The sequence below is a fragment of the Stegastes partitus genome, unplaced genomic scaffold, assembly GCF_000690725.1.
Source record: "Stegastes partitus isolate 25-593 unplaced genomic scaffold, Stegastes_partitus-1.0.2 Scaffold2308, whole genome shotgun sequence".
NCBI classification, from domain to species: Eukaryota; Metazoa; Chordata; class Actinopteri; family Pomacentridae; genus Stegastes; species Stegastes partitus.
The window spans coordinates 34,354-46,381 of record NW_007580039.1 but is presented as its reverse complement, the minus strand read 5'-3'; the positions used below and the strand labels follow the sequence as shown (position 1 = coordinate 46,381).

Genomic DNA, 12,028 nt, shown 5'->3' with positions numbered 1-12,028 from the left:
AGGGGGGGTGAACACTTCTTCTTGGCGCTGTACATGCGGACGTTCGATCCAACGTTAACATCAAAAATAATGATTACAGCAGCTCTAAGCAGCCCAGAGACATACAGGGAAATCAGCACTTACCCCAGCATTACATCCATCATTGTTCTAGCTGGATTGCTCGGTGGGCAGCTGTGACTGAATATTCATGAAGGGTGCCAGTCATTTATCTATTTTCAATAAAATTTTGGCCAAGTGCTGCCGGACCTTTTTTCCCGCTCCTTGCCAATATTCGGCCCAAGATTAACGACGAACCAGAGCGACGCTTAATAACCTCGTACCTTCATAATGTCCATCACGGCCCGACAGGCCTCGTCTTGATCCCGTGCCACGATGACTCCCTTCCCCGCCGCCAGCCCGCTGGCCTTCACCACCAGAGCCGGGAAGTCGGCCCTGATGAACCCAAAATAAAGAAATAAAGTCCCGATATTTGCAGTAAGAGTAAACATCTTTCCACAGAAAAGAAAAACACACATCTGGAGCAGATGCCGCGATGCTGTTACAGAGCATGAAATGTTTCTTTTGTGGACCATTTAACACTGGCAGCGCAGACTGTTGTTTGGGAATGGGTTTGGGATCCATATGGATGAAGGCTGTCAGAATGTGGCAGCTGCTGTTCTGCCCAAGAAATGACTTTCAGCGAGCGCACAGAACTTTTTCCTCTTTTTGCTCGGTGAAAGTTATGGCTCCGTTTGTGTTGGACCTGCGCGTCTTTGAGGGCGCTCTCATAGGAAAGGCAGTTATTACATCTTAGATCATTAACTCATGAAACCATCTGAGAAACAAAACTCCAGTGAAGAGTTTCCATCGCGGTGCCAGTTTTGTGTTTAATGGCTCTGAAAACAAAACTCTGGACAAACAAACTTGCAAACTTCCGTCTACTGTACTGACGTGCGGATGTAGCTGCAGGCCTCCTCGGGGTCGGTGAAGGTGCCGTAGCGGGCCGTGGGGATGCCGTGGCGCTCCATGAAGGCCTTGGAGAAGCTCTTGCTGGCCTCCAGCTGAGCAGCCTTGGCTGAAGGACCGAAACATGGCACTCCGGCGGCCGTCAGGTCGTCCACGATGCCTGGACGGATGTTACACATGAGCAAAAAATAAGATGTGCGAGGCAGGAAAAAAGGAGGTGGACGACTCACCTGCTGCCAGAGGCACCTCGGGTCCGACCACAACCAGCCCCACGTGGTGGTCCTTACAGAACTGGGCCAGGATGCTGTGGTTGCTCACCGAAACTTCTGCAGGGACAGAAAGGTGAGAAAATGTTTGATTTATGGGGCTTTTTTTTTTTTTACTAATAGGTTTATTTGGGCTGGAAATGACAAAAATCCATCATGAGCATCTCAAACAAGGACTTTTCCAACATACTGGTCAAATAAAAAGTCACTAGAAATGTTCTCCAGGATGGAGATCAGGGCTTTGTGGTGGCCACTCCACAACACTGACTCTGTTGTCCTGAAGCCTCTCTCTAACTAATGTCGCGCTCTGCTGAGAGTCATCGTCCACTTGCTTTAACTTCCTGCTGATGTCTGGAGATGTTGCTTCAATATTTCCACATCATGTTCTTTCCTCACGATGCCATCTATTCTGTGAAGTCCCTCCTGCAGCAAAACACCCCGACAACATGATGCTGCCACCCCCGTGCTTCACAGTTGGGATGGTGCTTCGCCCTTTTCCCTCCAAATGCAACGATGGTTTTATGTCTTTTTTCAATACAGTGAACGTAAACTTCTGGTTTCAACTGGATGTGCAGTTTACCCCCCAACATAATGATGACTTTATTCAAGCATTTCCTTCTACGTCATCCTTTAAACCACCAAACATTCAAGGACAATTGTAAAAAACGAAATAGTAAGCACAGACTTTTTTTTAACTTTAATCCAAAACAGTCCCTCAGTACTAACATACTTTGTGCTTTTCTTGGTCTCCAAAGGTAACAAAGTAAAAATATCTCCAGTCTTTAGAGCGCTGGTTGGTGAGACAAAAAAAAAAAAAAAAGAAATCTGAAAACAGTTTGTGATGCTCCCCTATGATGCATTTTCTAAATTAAAAGAGCTTCTCTAGGCGTGCGAGTGTTACCAGAGTTGCTGATCTTGCCACAGCTCTCAGTGCCGGCGTTCCCCGGCGCCACCAGGACCTGCTGGACCTGCGGCGACTGAGCCAGCTTCCAGGCCAGCGCGTGTTCCCGCCCGCCGCCGCCAACCACCAGCACCCGCTCCGCCATGACACCTGGAAAAACATCCATCCATCCATCCATTATGTATACACCGCCTATTCCTCACTAGGGTGGTGGGGAGCTGGAGCTTATCCCAGCTGACTATATGAAACAAAAAAAGCACCATCCCAAAGTGCGAAAAAGAAACAGTTCTTGACCATTAAGTATCTTTTAAATACAATACAATACATTTACACCTTTTTTTTTAAATTACATTGTTTGTTCTAGTCGAATAAATGGAGAATGATAAAGAACCCAGAATCGAGCCCTGTGGAACTCCACAGATGAGTGGTGCCCTTAAAGAACATACCAAACTGAGATAGAGCTATTTAACATGTCAGAAACAGTTCAGCTTTAACCATATGATACCTGAACACGAACATACATGAACATATGGTGTTTTTAATGCCCTCGAAGATACATCCATCATCTCTACACCTTAATCCTCATTACAGTCACTGGGGGGCTGGAGTCTATCCCAGCTGACTCAGGGTGAAGGCAGGTTCACTTGGACAGGTAACCAGTCTATCACAGGGCTACACTTAGAGACAGACAACCAAGCACACTCACATTCACACCTACGAACAATTTAGAATCACCAATTAACCTCAACATGTTTTTGGACCTTGTGGGAGGAAGCCGGAGAACCCGGAGAGAACCCACGCTGCCCGGGACTCTACGCAGAAAGATCCCGGGGTCCTCACCGACCTTCTAGCTGTGAGGTGACTGTACTAACCACCGAGCCACCTTGCAGCCCAACCTGGAAAAACAGAGGGACTGAAACCGGCAACAGTTTCACTCGCCTTTCTTTTTGTGTTTTGTTTTTTATCGTCTGTAGGCTTTAATTGCATGCAAGACCTGACCTATAACTGAGCGGCGGGGAGACGCTGACCTTTTCTCAGGCCTGCGGTCTTATATTATCTCACAGCGGCACGCTAACAAGGATCCAATCAACTAGAACAAAAACACGAGTCGACAATTACACGGCGTCGTCACCGGGAGCTCATTTGCATCGGGAAAACAAAGCTGTTTATCGAGGCTACGGTGAACTACAGCTCTGGCTTTGAGGTTTTGCAAACAGTGAGATCGTGTTTTTTTGTCTCTGGAGCAAACGAGTGTTCTATTTTTAATCCTTATTTGCATGAGTGGCATCTAAAATATGATCATTTTAGAGATGAAAAGAGTCACGTGAAGAGTTTTCTTAATTTTCTGAGGATTTGTGCAAGAGGTGGAGTTAATAGGTAACTGTTTGGATCACACGTTTGGATCAATACAAGCTCATCAGCGATAGAAAATGGCTGGTTCGGGCCTTATTTTAGATTTTCAGCACTACTAGTTTCGCAGCTAATAAAAGTGTTTGATCTGCAGGATGCTGATACGAAAGAGGCTAAAAAGACCAACCAGGGTCAGAGTTCAAACCTGAAATCTATTCCTTGTGCAGACACTTTATCTAACAGCTGATACCAACAGAAACTGGGATGAGACAAAGGGACGAGTGTTGCACATGTCTCCAAAATTACAGGCTTTGATTGAAACCACTACGCTCATGTGACTCACATGTCCGAGCGAAATCAAGCGAAGGAGCCATTGGTTTAAAAGAAATTAAGCCTTTAACTGCCAAAACTGCACCTTTTCCCCTCAGTTTGCTTTTATTTTTGATTAATATGTTGAGTATTTTCCCAATAAATTGTAAGAAAATGGTGGAAAATAGCAATCAGTGTTTCCCACAACCAAAGACAACATGACAGAGGAGGAAAAAACACACAAAACATGCACATAATCATAAAAATTGTGACTTTTCTTCTGAGAAAATCCCTCAAACCAGCGATTACTTAAATATTTAACAACTAATCTGACTTTATTGTGCTTTTTTTGCATTCCCCTCTCTCATCCTCTGCCTCTCTGGAGAATCCATTTGTCAACTTTGCTGCGTTTTAAAGCCAAACACTGACTCCATGCAGCACCAACATGCTCACACCTGCATCTCTTGTGCAATTTAAAAGACAAAAACATGCATTTCTTGAACAAACTTAACTAGTTTGTGTGTGCAAGCAATTAAAGCACGAGTGAGAAGCACTGATTCTGCTTTTTGCACTCAAAATAATCACAGTTTTGTGGCTTTAAAGCTCTTTTTTTTTTTTTTAGCAGCATTAGCACCTTAAACTGTGGTTCAACACTCACCTGTACCTGTTCAGTGAATGTGTGCTGCAGGAATTAGCCGGATCCCGGTGGAGGACAGCAGTCGGATGTGTCGCCGCAGCAGCTCTCAGCCTGCAGACTGAACGAGGGGATGCAAACTCATGTCACCACACACACACACACACACGTTAAACACACACCACGTGGATCCAATGTAACACAACGATGCGCGCAGCGGAACTAAAAGTCGACGAAGCGCGACCGGAAGTGAGCATAAAGTGCGACGTCGCGCTTAAAAGCTGCTAATTAGTTCATGTTTGTGTGTTTCTTACCTTTGTCTGTGGTGCAAAGTAATTTGGGGCAACTGTTTTTTGGGATTCTTCAACTTCCTTTTTGGGTGTTAACTGTCGAGTGCATCATGGGAGTTGTAGTTAATTTAGAGCCAGCCATCAATTAGCCGGAGGTCTTGTTAAGACCCGAGCTCTTGTTTGCTATACATATTTATTATTGTTATAAGTTTCTCTTTGCTATTTGAGGAATAAAAAAATTTAAAGAAAAATTTTTTTAAAAATAGAAAAACAATAAAAACATACAAAATATTAATAATTAAATGAAAACAAAATTAATAATAATAAAATATTAAAAATAAGATAATAATAAAATATTAAAAATAAAATAAATAAAAATAAATGTAAAAAAAATACAGTGGTAATATAACCCAAAATGTGATGTCCAGGTCTTCAGAGCTTAAGCTAGCTGTCCTGAGAAAACAACAACAGACAAACAAACAAACAAACAAACAAAACGCCTTAATTCTGCCAACAATACAAACTATACATATATTTTTTTAGCTGACTCAAATGCTTTTTAATATAGATTTAATTTATTTAAAATAGATTTTTTTTTAAAGCAAATTATGCAATTTTAGTTAGAATCAATGAATTGGTTCACTTACTTCCTCTGTAAAAATTAAAAAACAATAAAATAATAAAGGAAATGTTAAAATTCAGACATTTCTAACAGATATATTATATACAATTGTCCATATAAACATTTTAAGTTTCTAATCAGATAAAACAGCTTTGACCGATCAAAAATGTTTTTTAAAAAAACAACAAAGAAAATCTGTTAGGACCAACTTACAGCAACAGATTTTTTTGGTTCCATCTTTTTATAATTATATGTGATTATTTCTATGTTGGTCTAAAAACAGACATTTATCACAAATAATTCCCTTTTAAACTTCACTTTTTTCACTATTTAGCCTGAAAAAACTGAGGTCGTCAACTCTCCTGGCCAATATCAGGCTGAAGTGACACACAAACAACACACAGAAAATCCTACAATAACTCAGCGTGAGGCTGAAATGCACTTTTAATGCAAGTGTGGAAAAGCAACCCTTTAAAATAACACTCCACCACCATTCACACAGGTCTGCTGATACAAACACAGAATGCAGTCGGAGGATTCTATGCAATACATCTTGAATGTCAGCAACAACAAAAAGTGTCACCTTACAGTAATTGCAATCTAATTCAAACCATCGGGTATTTTCTCTGATGTAAAATTAAAAACTAACAGTTTAGATTTCCTATATTAAAACACAAGCTGCACACTGGGAGCTCGATGTAATTAAAGTCAGCACACGTTTCATTACTGAAATCTTTTATTGCTTCAGTTTCTTCTTCTCCAGACTCATATTGTCAACCAGCATTTTGGAACGTTCACAGACTTTCACGGTGCATCTATAAATGTCATCTTTTAACCCAAACCCAGCCCCAAATCATCATACTTCCACCTAGCACAGTTCCATCTTGCAGGTTTTGTGCCGAGCAGCAAGTTCGGGTTTTTCCCTGGACTTCAGTGATAGCAGTTGACGTTATCGACGATTCTTTACGCTGTCTGAGTTGTCAGAGAAGCTCTGATTTCCACTGGCAACCCCAGTGTCTAGTCTGCAGCAGCTGTTTGTGTATTTTAGAAGCTAAATTGTGCCAAAACTGAAGGACGACCAGTGCAGCTATTACTACTATTCTTGTTCTGTACTTGTTGCAACAAGTCTCACTCAGATTTTTAAATCCCTTTCGCTCCTTGTGTGGACGTACAGATGATACAGACCCACTACAAAACGGAGGAAGTCACTTCACAGCAACTGTCGTACAATTAGTCAAATGAAACTGGCCTGAGTTTCGACTTTGGGGCCTACGTTTTCACTGCAGTCGATTCTTTTTGGAAAAGACTCAGCTGTTAGATTTCAAAGCACTGCAGCTATCGAGAGGTGATGCGATTGTGAACCCTCTCACATTTACCGCACAGAGCTATACTCACTCCTAATGTAAACTGTAAGCGCATAACGGCTCTGAAATATACGCTGGAGCTGTGCCATTTATTACTTTGGAAAGAAATCAATACGGTCTGAGAGATTATCCCAAAGTTCACCGGAGGACGGTTTAAAGTGGCCACATGTGGGTGATGAGATCTGCTTTTTTACTTTAGCGATAGTTGGCAGGAGGTTCTTCTGCAGCTTGGATGCTGCGTTAACAAAGAGCGGCTTCATTCTGAGATCTGTCGTTGCACAAAACACACAAACACAGAAGTCATGGAGGAAGTTGTTTATGTCTTAAAATGTGATTAAACAGCTTCTCAAAGTGGTGACAGATCATGAAGCAGCCGCTGTCTGTTCATCCTGCTTCACATCTCGTCCATTAGAGCCTGGACTGATATCTGCTGATCCCAACAAAGTGTCCCACGATTCATTTCTTCCATCACAATAAATAAGTCTTCAAGCCTCAGGTCCCTGCGTGGTCACAACAACGGGAGCTCAGGAGCAGCCAGGAGTTCCTGCCCCAGCTCTGACTGTCGCAAGGCGAAGAGCGTGACGCCGGAGCTGTACGCCGCCGGGATGGTGATGTGTGTCGTCTTGGGTTGATCCGATTCCTGCTCTTCTTCTAGAACCATCTTCCTCACCTGACCTGGAGAGAACAAGAAGAACAGTAGAGAGTCTGGTTATGGATGAAATGTGGAGGAAATCATCAGCGGCTGTCTGCTCGACTGCCTCGGAAACTCTTTTAATCATAAACTACGGATATTTAAAATTGAATCGTGACATTTTTGATTTGTTTATCAACTACTTAAGAGATTATTTCTTTTAAAAAATGACCTATTAATCTACTGTCAGCATGTGAAATGTTCAGTATTTCTTATTGTACGACTGATTCAGAATCTACAATATTGAACCAAACCAAATAATCTCTGATGATGGGTGAGTTGAAACATGAAAAGTCCCGTCTTTGAGCTCATATTAACATAAAAATGATAATACAGAAGTCAACTAGTGATATTTTCTGAACCACATGTAGCTGCATGTCACACTAATACAAAACAAACCACATGGAATACTTTTAATTTTAAATATTTGGTCACAAAAATGAATAAAAGTTGTTTTTATTGAGTTTTTATAACTAGTCGAGCAGGAATGGTACCAAACACACAAAAATATCACGAGACAGAGTTTTAAAATGGTTTATAAATGTCCACATTTCAGGTAAATCAGAGATGGTTGAGCAGAAACAGCTGCAGAAGTTTTTTATTTAACCAGGAAAAGGCTCATTGGGATTAAAAATCTCTTTTTCAAGAGTGTCCTGGTCGAGACAGACGAGGCCACGACAGCATCCACACAAACATCATAACACACGGTGGAATCAAATTTAGAAGATAAGAACATATCAGCAGAGATCAGAAACTAGCAAACTCATCATCTGTATGTTTCTGCCTCCAAGTCATTTAGGAACAAGTGTTTAAAGAGACCAGCTCTTGAAGTTTCAGGTCTTTCTGCAAAGTGTTCCAGCCGGAGGGAAATTTAGAATCTTTCTTTCCTGCTCTTTTCTAACCACTGGATCCTCGGACCTCAGACTGGAACCACTTGCAGCTTTTATACAAATAAAAACCTGCAAATAACGAGGAACTTCCTTCGTGTGGTCAAATCAGACCATCCAACACGAGAGTGCATCGAACACTGATGAGTAAAAGACTTAAACTTGGTGGTAAACCTTAAAGAGCCGTGAATCTAAAACACTCAGACTCTAGTGTAGCATTCATCGTGTCTCCGTAGTCCAACACCGACGCAAGGACAGGCGAGACTGGATTCTAAAATAAAAACCCAGAGTCAGTCTCTTTTATAGCTGCTGGATGTGGTGTGTTTTGAGCTTCACCTTCGACATCCAGAGCTTCCCATCGAGGGTCCGACTGGCCCCCCGAGACGTCGGACAGGCTGCAGTCGGGCGTCAGGCGCTGCAGCACGTCTTCCCGACGAACCAGCAGCACCGACTCGCTGCAGAGGCGCTGGTGCATCTCGGCCTCGCTCACTGCAACACAAAGCCAGACGTGATCCACCTGAGCGACGCAAACGCCGCTCGCCGTCCTGTTCGTACTCACCTACATCTAAAGGGTTGGTCATGAAAACGGCGTTGGCTGCCACTCCGAACACGAGCTGGTGGTGCCAGGCGTCGGGCACCTCCTCGCCTTCGGGGACGGCCAGCTGCATGTTCATGGTCGCCACGGGGACGGCGCCTCTCCGGATCCAGCCCGCGAGCCAGGCGACCAGCCGGACCCGCCGTCGAGGGTGGAGGTGGAAGAAGCGACCCGCCACCTTCCCGTCGCCGGCCTCCTCCGCTCCCCGGATGAGCTGAGCGTGAGTCGCGCCTCCGGTTGTGGAAAAACAGAATCTGACATTTATTCTATTTGACTTTTAGCATTTAAATCAACGCACGTCCCCGTTTCCACTCAGAACCTCGTGTGAGCGATGACGGCTCGGGCTAAACGCCTGAAATGTCAGTGTAAAAACTGGGTAACAGAGCTGAAAAAGTCAATTACAGTCTCTCCACTGAGAGACATAAAACTCTTTGTCTAATTCGAGAGGGTACTTTTGAGTTTGCCTGGTTGGCAGTGCAGCCAGCTGTCACGCTGGCAGAAAACAGCACTTATGGGTTCAAGACGCTGCCGAGCTTCGTTCGGCGGGGAAGTTAAAGCCCCTGCTAGCATCTGTGACACCTGAAATATTACCGTCTGCGGAGCGAAAATGAAGACGTGCATCTATACCAAGCCATACTTTATGTATTAATATTTCATCAGCTGAAACGTCCCAGAACAGTTTGCCTGGAGAAGGAAATGTGGAGCTCATGCCAACAGTTTAGAGTGGAATATCTGCCAGTGTAGTGGCTTTTTAAGTAGCCTGAACAGACACAAATGTGATGTATAGCGTCGCAGCAGATGGAAATATTTTTACAGTCTGGTACAAAAACTGCTTCGGCGTCCAGGAGGGGAATTTTTATATATAACTCACCTGTTTAATGAAATTAATGATTTAAGGTATAATTAGGACAGTCCATGGCACAAGTTCAACAAAGTCAGACGCTGCCAAGATGGCGACGGTGTCTATAAAAACTATTCAACCCCCTTAGAAGCTTTAAATCGTTGCCTTTTTTCTTTTTTTTGGTAGCAAAAAAATTACAAAAGATGCAGGTACGGTGGAAGCTGCTGAGAAGATCCCCACACCATGATGCTGCCACCACCGTGCTTCACATCATGATGCTGCCACCATCATGCGTTATGTCATGATGCTGCCACCACCGTGCTTCACATGCTTCTTACACAAAGCAGTGTGAGGTCGGGCTCACTTTTCAGGTGTCCAAACCTTTTTTCCTTTAATTTTCTGACATTGTTCAGTTTCAAAAAATGTTCAAATGACCCAATATCTCCGCAAAAACAAAGAACCACAGAAAAACTAAAAAAAAAAAACCCTAAACTTTACCAGCTACTAGCTTTTCCTTAATCATCTGACAATCCCTCAGATTTATTGGTGTATAAAACTGGATAGAAGTATTTCAAACCAGCTCCAGCAGCTCCATCACTGATCTGCTGCCGACACACTGATGCTTCACTGATAATAATCTAATGTTGCCAGGTTTGGACTTTTACTTTGAAACTTGAACTACCTTCAGCTGCTCATACTTATGTTCTTTTATTTAACTTGAAGTTTTCATGCAGGCTCTTCTTTTTAATTGAGTATTTTTACATTTCTGTGTTGTATGTTCACTTAAAAATGAGCACAACATTCCTTTTTCCCCCCCTATTTATACTGTAAAACTGTCAGATCAGGTATTCAGCTCGTTTACCGGCTTCACTCCGGGACAGCAGGTAGTCGGGCAGCGGCGACTCGTTCCTCCTCAGGCGCGTCTGGACGCAGCGGTCGGCCTCCTCCGGGGGAACGTCCACGCCGAGGGCCTTGAGCACGTCCACCACCGCCGTGGCGCCGCAGGCCGACGCTCCGATCTGGAGGGTCTGCCTCTCCAGAGCCTCCTGGATGGACCACAGCATGGCCTCGTCGTCGCCTCCCGCCTCCTCCGGGTGACCTCCGAGGACCTGATCGGCCTCCATGTGGGAGCCTCACCTGGAAACACAGGTTGCACAAGATGTAAAAAATGTTCTTTATGTATCAGCAAATGTACTGACTTCCATTTAAACCCAAAATGACTCATACCCCCCATGCAAACTTTGATTTATCATGAATTTTTATTGGATCAGCTGATTTTTTTCTGGCTAGAAAAGATAAAAACAACTGTGTGGAGATTTTAAAGACACATCTGAGCTGTTTTTATTGCAATTTTACTAAAAAATTCAACATCCAAATGATTCATATGCCTTAAAATTAAGCTTTGACACCAAAACAAACTGTCCTGGTCATTTCTAGTATGTTCTAAAACGTTTTAAACACAAAACAGACTTATTTTGGACTTAAAAACAGTTCAAAATCCATCATTAACACCTCTAACACAAAGCCTTGCTGCCTTTAGTCACTTGTTTCTGTCATTTCCAGCCACAATAAACCAAATAATCAACAAAAAAAATCAATGTAAACGCTATTTTTTAAACTCTTTCAACAGTGAGATCCTTCTTAGTTGTCTTTAGCTTTAAATCCACTCACATATTTGCCTTAACGCGGTGAAAAAATCTGATTTCCTCGATGTTTTCTCACCAGCTCTGACACTGACTGACAGCAGCCGCCTGCAACAACAACGCACAGTGCGCATGCGCAGTCTACACATGGCTTCTTCTTCTCTGCTGCAGCTCAGAGACGCAAACAGACCAGCAGCGCCCCTCCTGGCCGCCTTCAGCAGCTGCAGCCAGCATCTTCCTGACAGCGCATCAGCGTGAAAATGATTTTAAATGAATCAGATGGTTGAATAAAAGCACAAACCGTCAGATATTATCAGAACACAGTCAAGCCCGACGCAGATGGCAGCGCTGATGGGCTTTTTTTTTTTAGTGTACTTTATCACGCAATGGTTTTGTTGCATGGGTTTTTTATTGCTTTCTGTTTTTTAATTGACTCATTTGTTTGTAATTAGTTTTAATGGTTTTATTCGTGTGATGTTGGCCAGAGTTTCACATAAATAAACTGCCTTCATTATCTCGGCACATGTTTCCAATTTAGCCGCGAATGTGGAGGACGCGGTTTTAGGTTCTGGTTTAGTTTGTTTGGCTGAAACTCACCTGTCATTTCCGATGCAGCGTCTCAGCTGCAATCAGCACGTGGATTCTGTCCAACAGCAGCAGGAGTTTTGCCAAACGTGGGCCTTTTTTGTT

General features: G+C 43.2%; 2 protein-coding genes across 3 annotated transcripts in view; both read right to left on the bottom strand.

Moving 5' to 3' along the window:
- The window catches only part of gart (phosphoribosylglycinamide formyltransferase), a 26,595-nt gene extending 21,828 nt beyond the window's left edge, over window positions 1-4,767 (bottom strand). The window contains 6 exon segments of the mRNA XM_008304740.1: window positions 306-432; window positions 931-1,105; window positions 1,176-1,271; window positions 2,113-2,262; window positions 4,430-4,526; window positions 4,720-4,767. Coding sequence (XP_008302962.1) covers window positions 306-432; window positions 931-1,105; window positions 1,176-1,271; window positions 2,113-2,257 — 543 coding nt within the window. The 5' untranslated portion in view covers window positions 2,258-2,262; window positions 4,430-4,526; window positions 4,720-4,767.
- A 2,214-nt stretch (window positions 4,768-6,981) lies between these two features.
- On the bottom strand, window positions 6,982-11,456 carry LOC103374622 (uncharacterized). 2 transcript variants are annotated; one of them, XM_008304738.1, is made up of 5 exons: window positions 11,367-11,456; window positions 10,558-10,832; window positions 8,819-9,085; window positions 8,596-8,748; window positions 6,982-7,356 (listed from the first exon to the last, which is right to left on the bottom strand). In XM_008304738.1, exons 2-5 carry the CDS (start codon window positions 10,817-10,819, stop codon window positions 7,190-7,192), a joined length of 849 nt encoding a protein of 282 aa, XP_008302960.1. In that variant the 5' UTR covers window positions 10,820-10,832; window positions 11,367-11,456; the 3' UTR covers window positions 6,982-7,189. The 2 variants fall into 2 exon arrangements, with proteins under 2 accessions (XP_008302960.1, XP_008302961.1); XM_008304739.1 differs by having other exon boundaries at window positions 11,418-11,438.
- Between the last annotated feature and the right edge of the window lie 572 nt (window positions 11,457-12,028).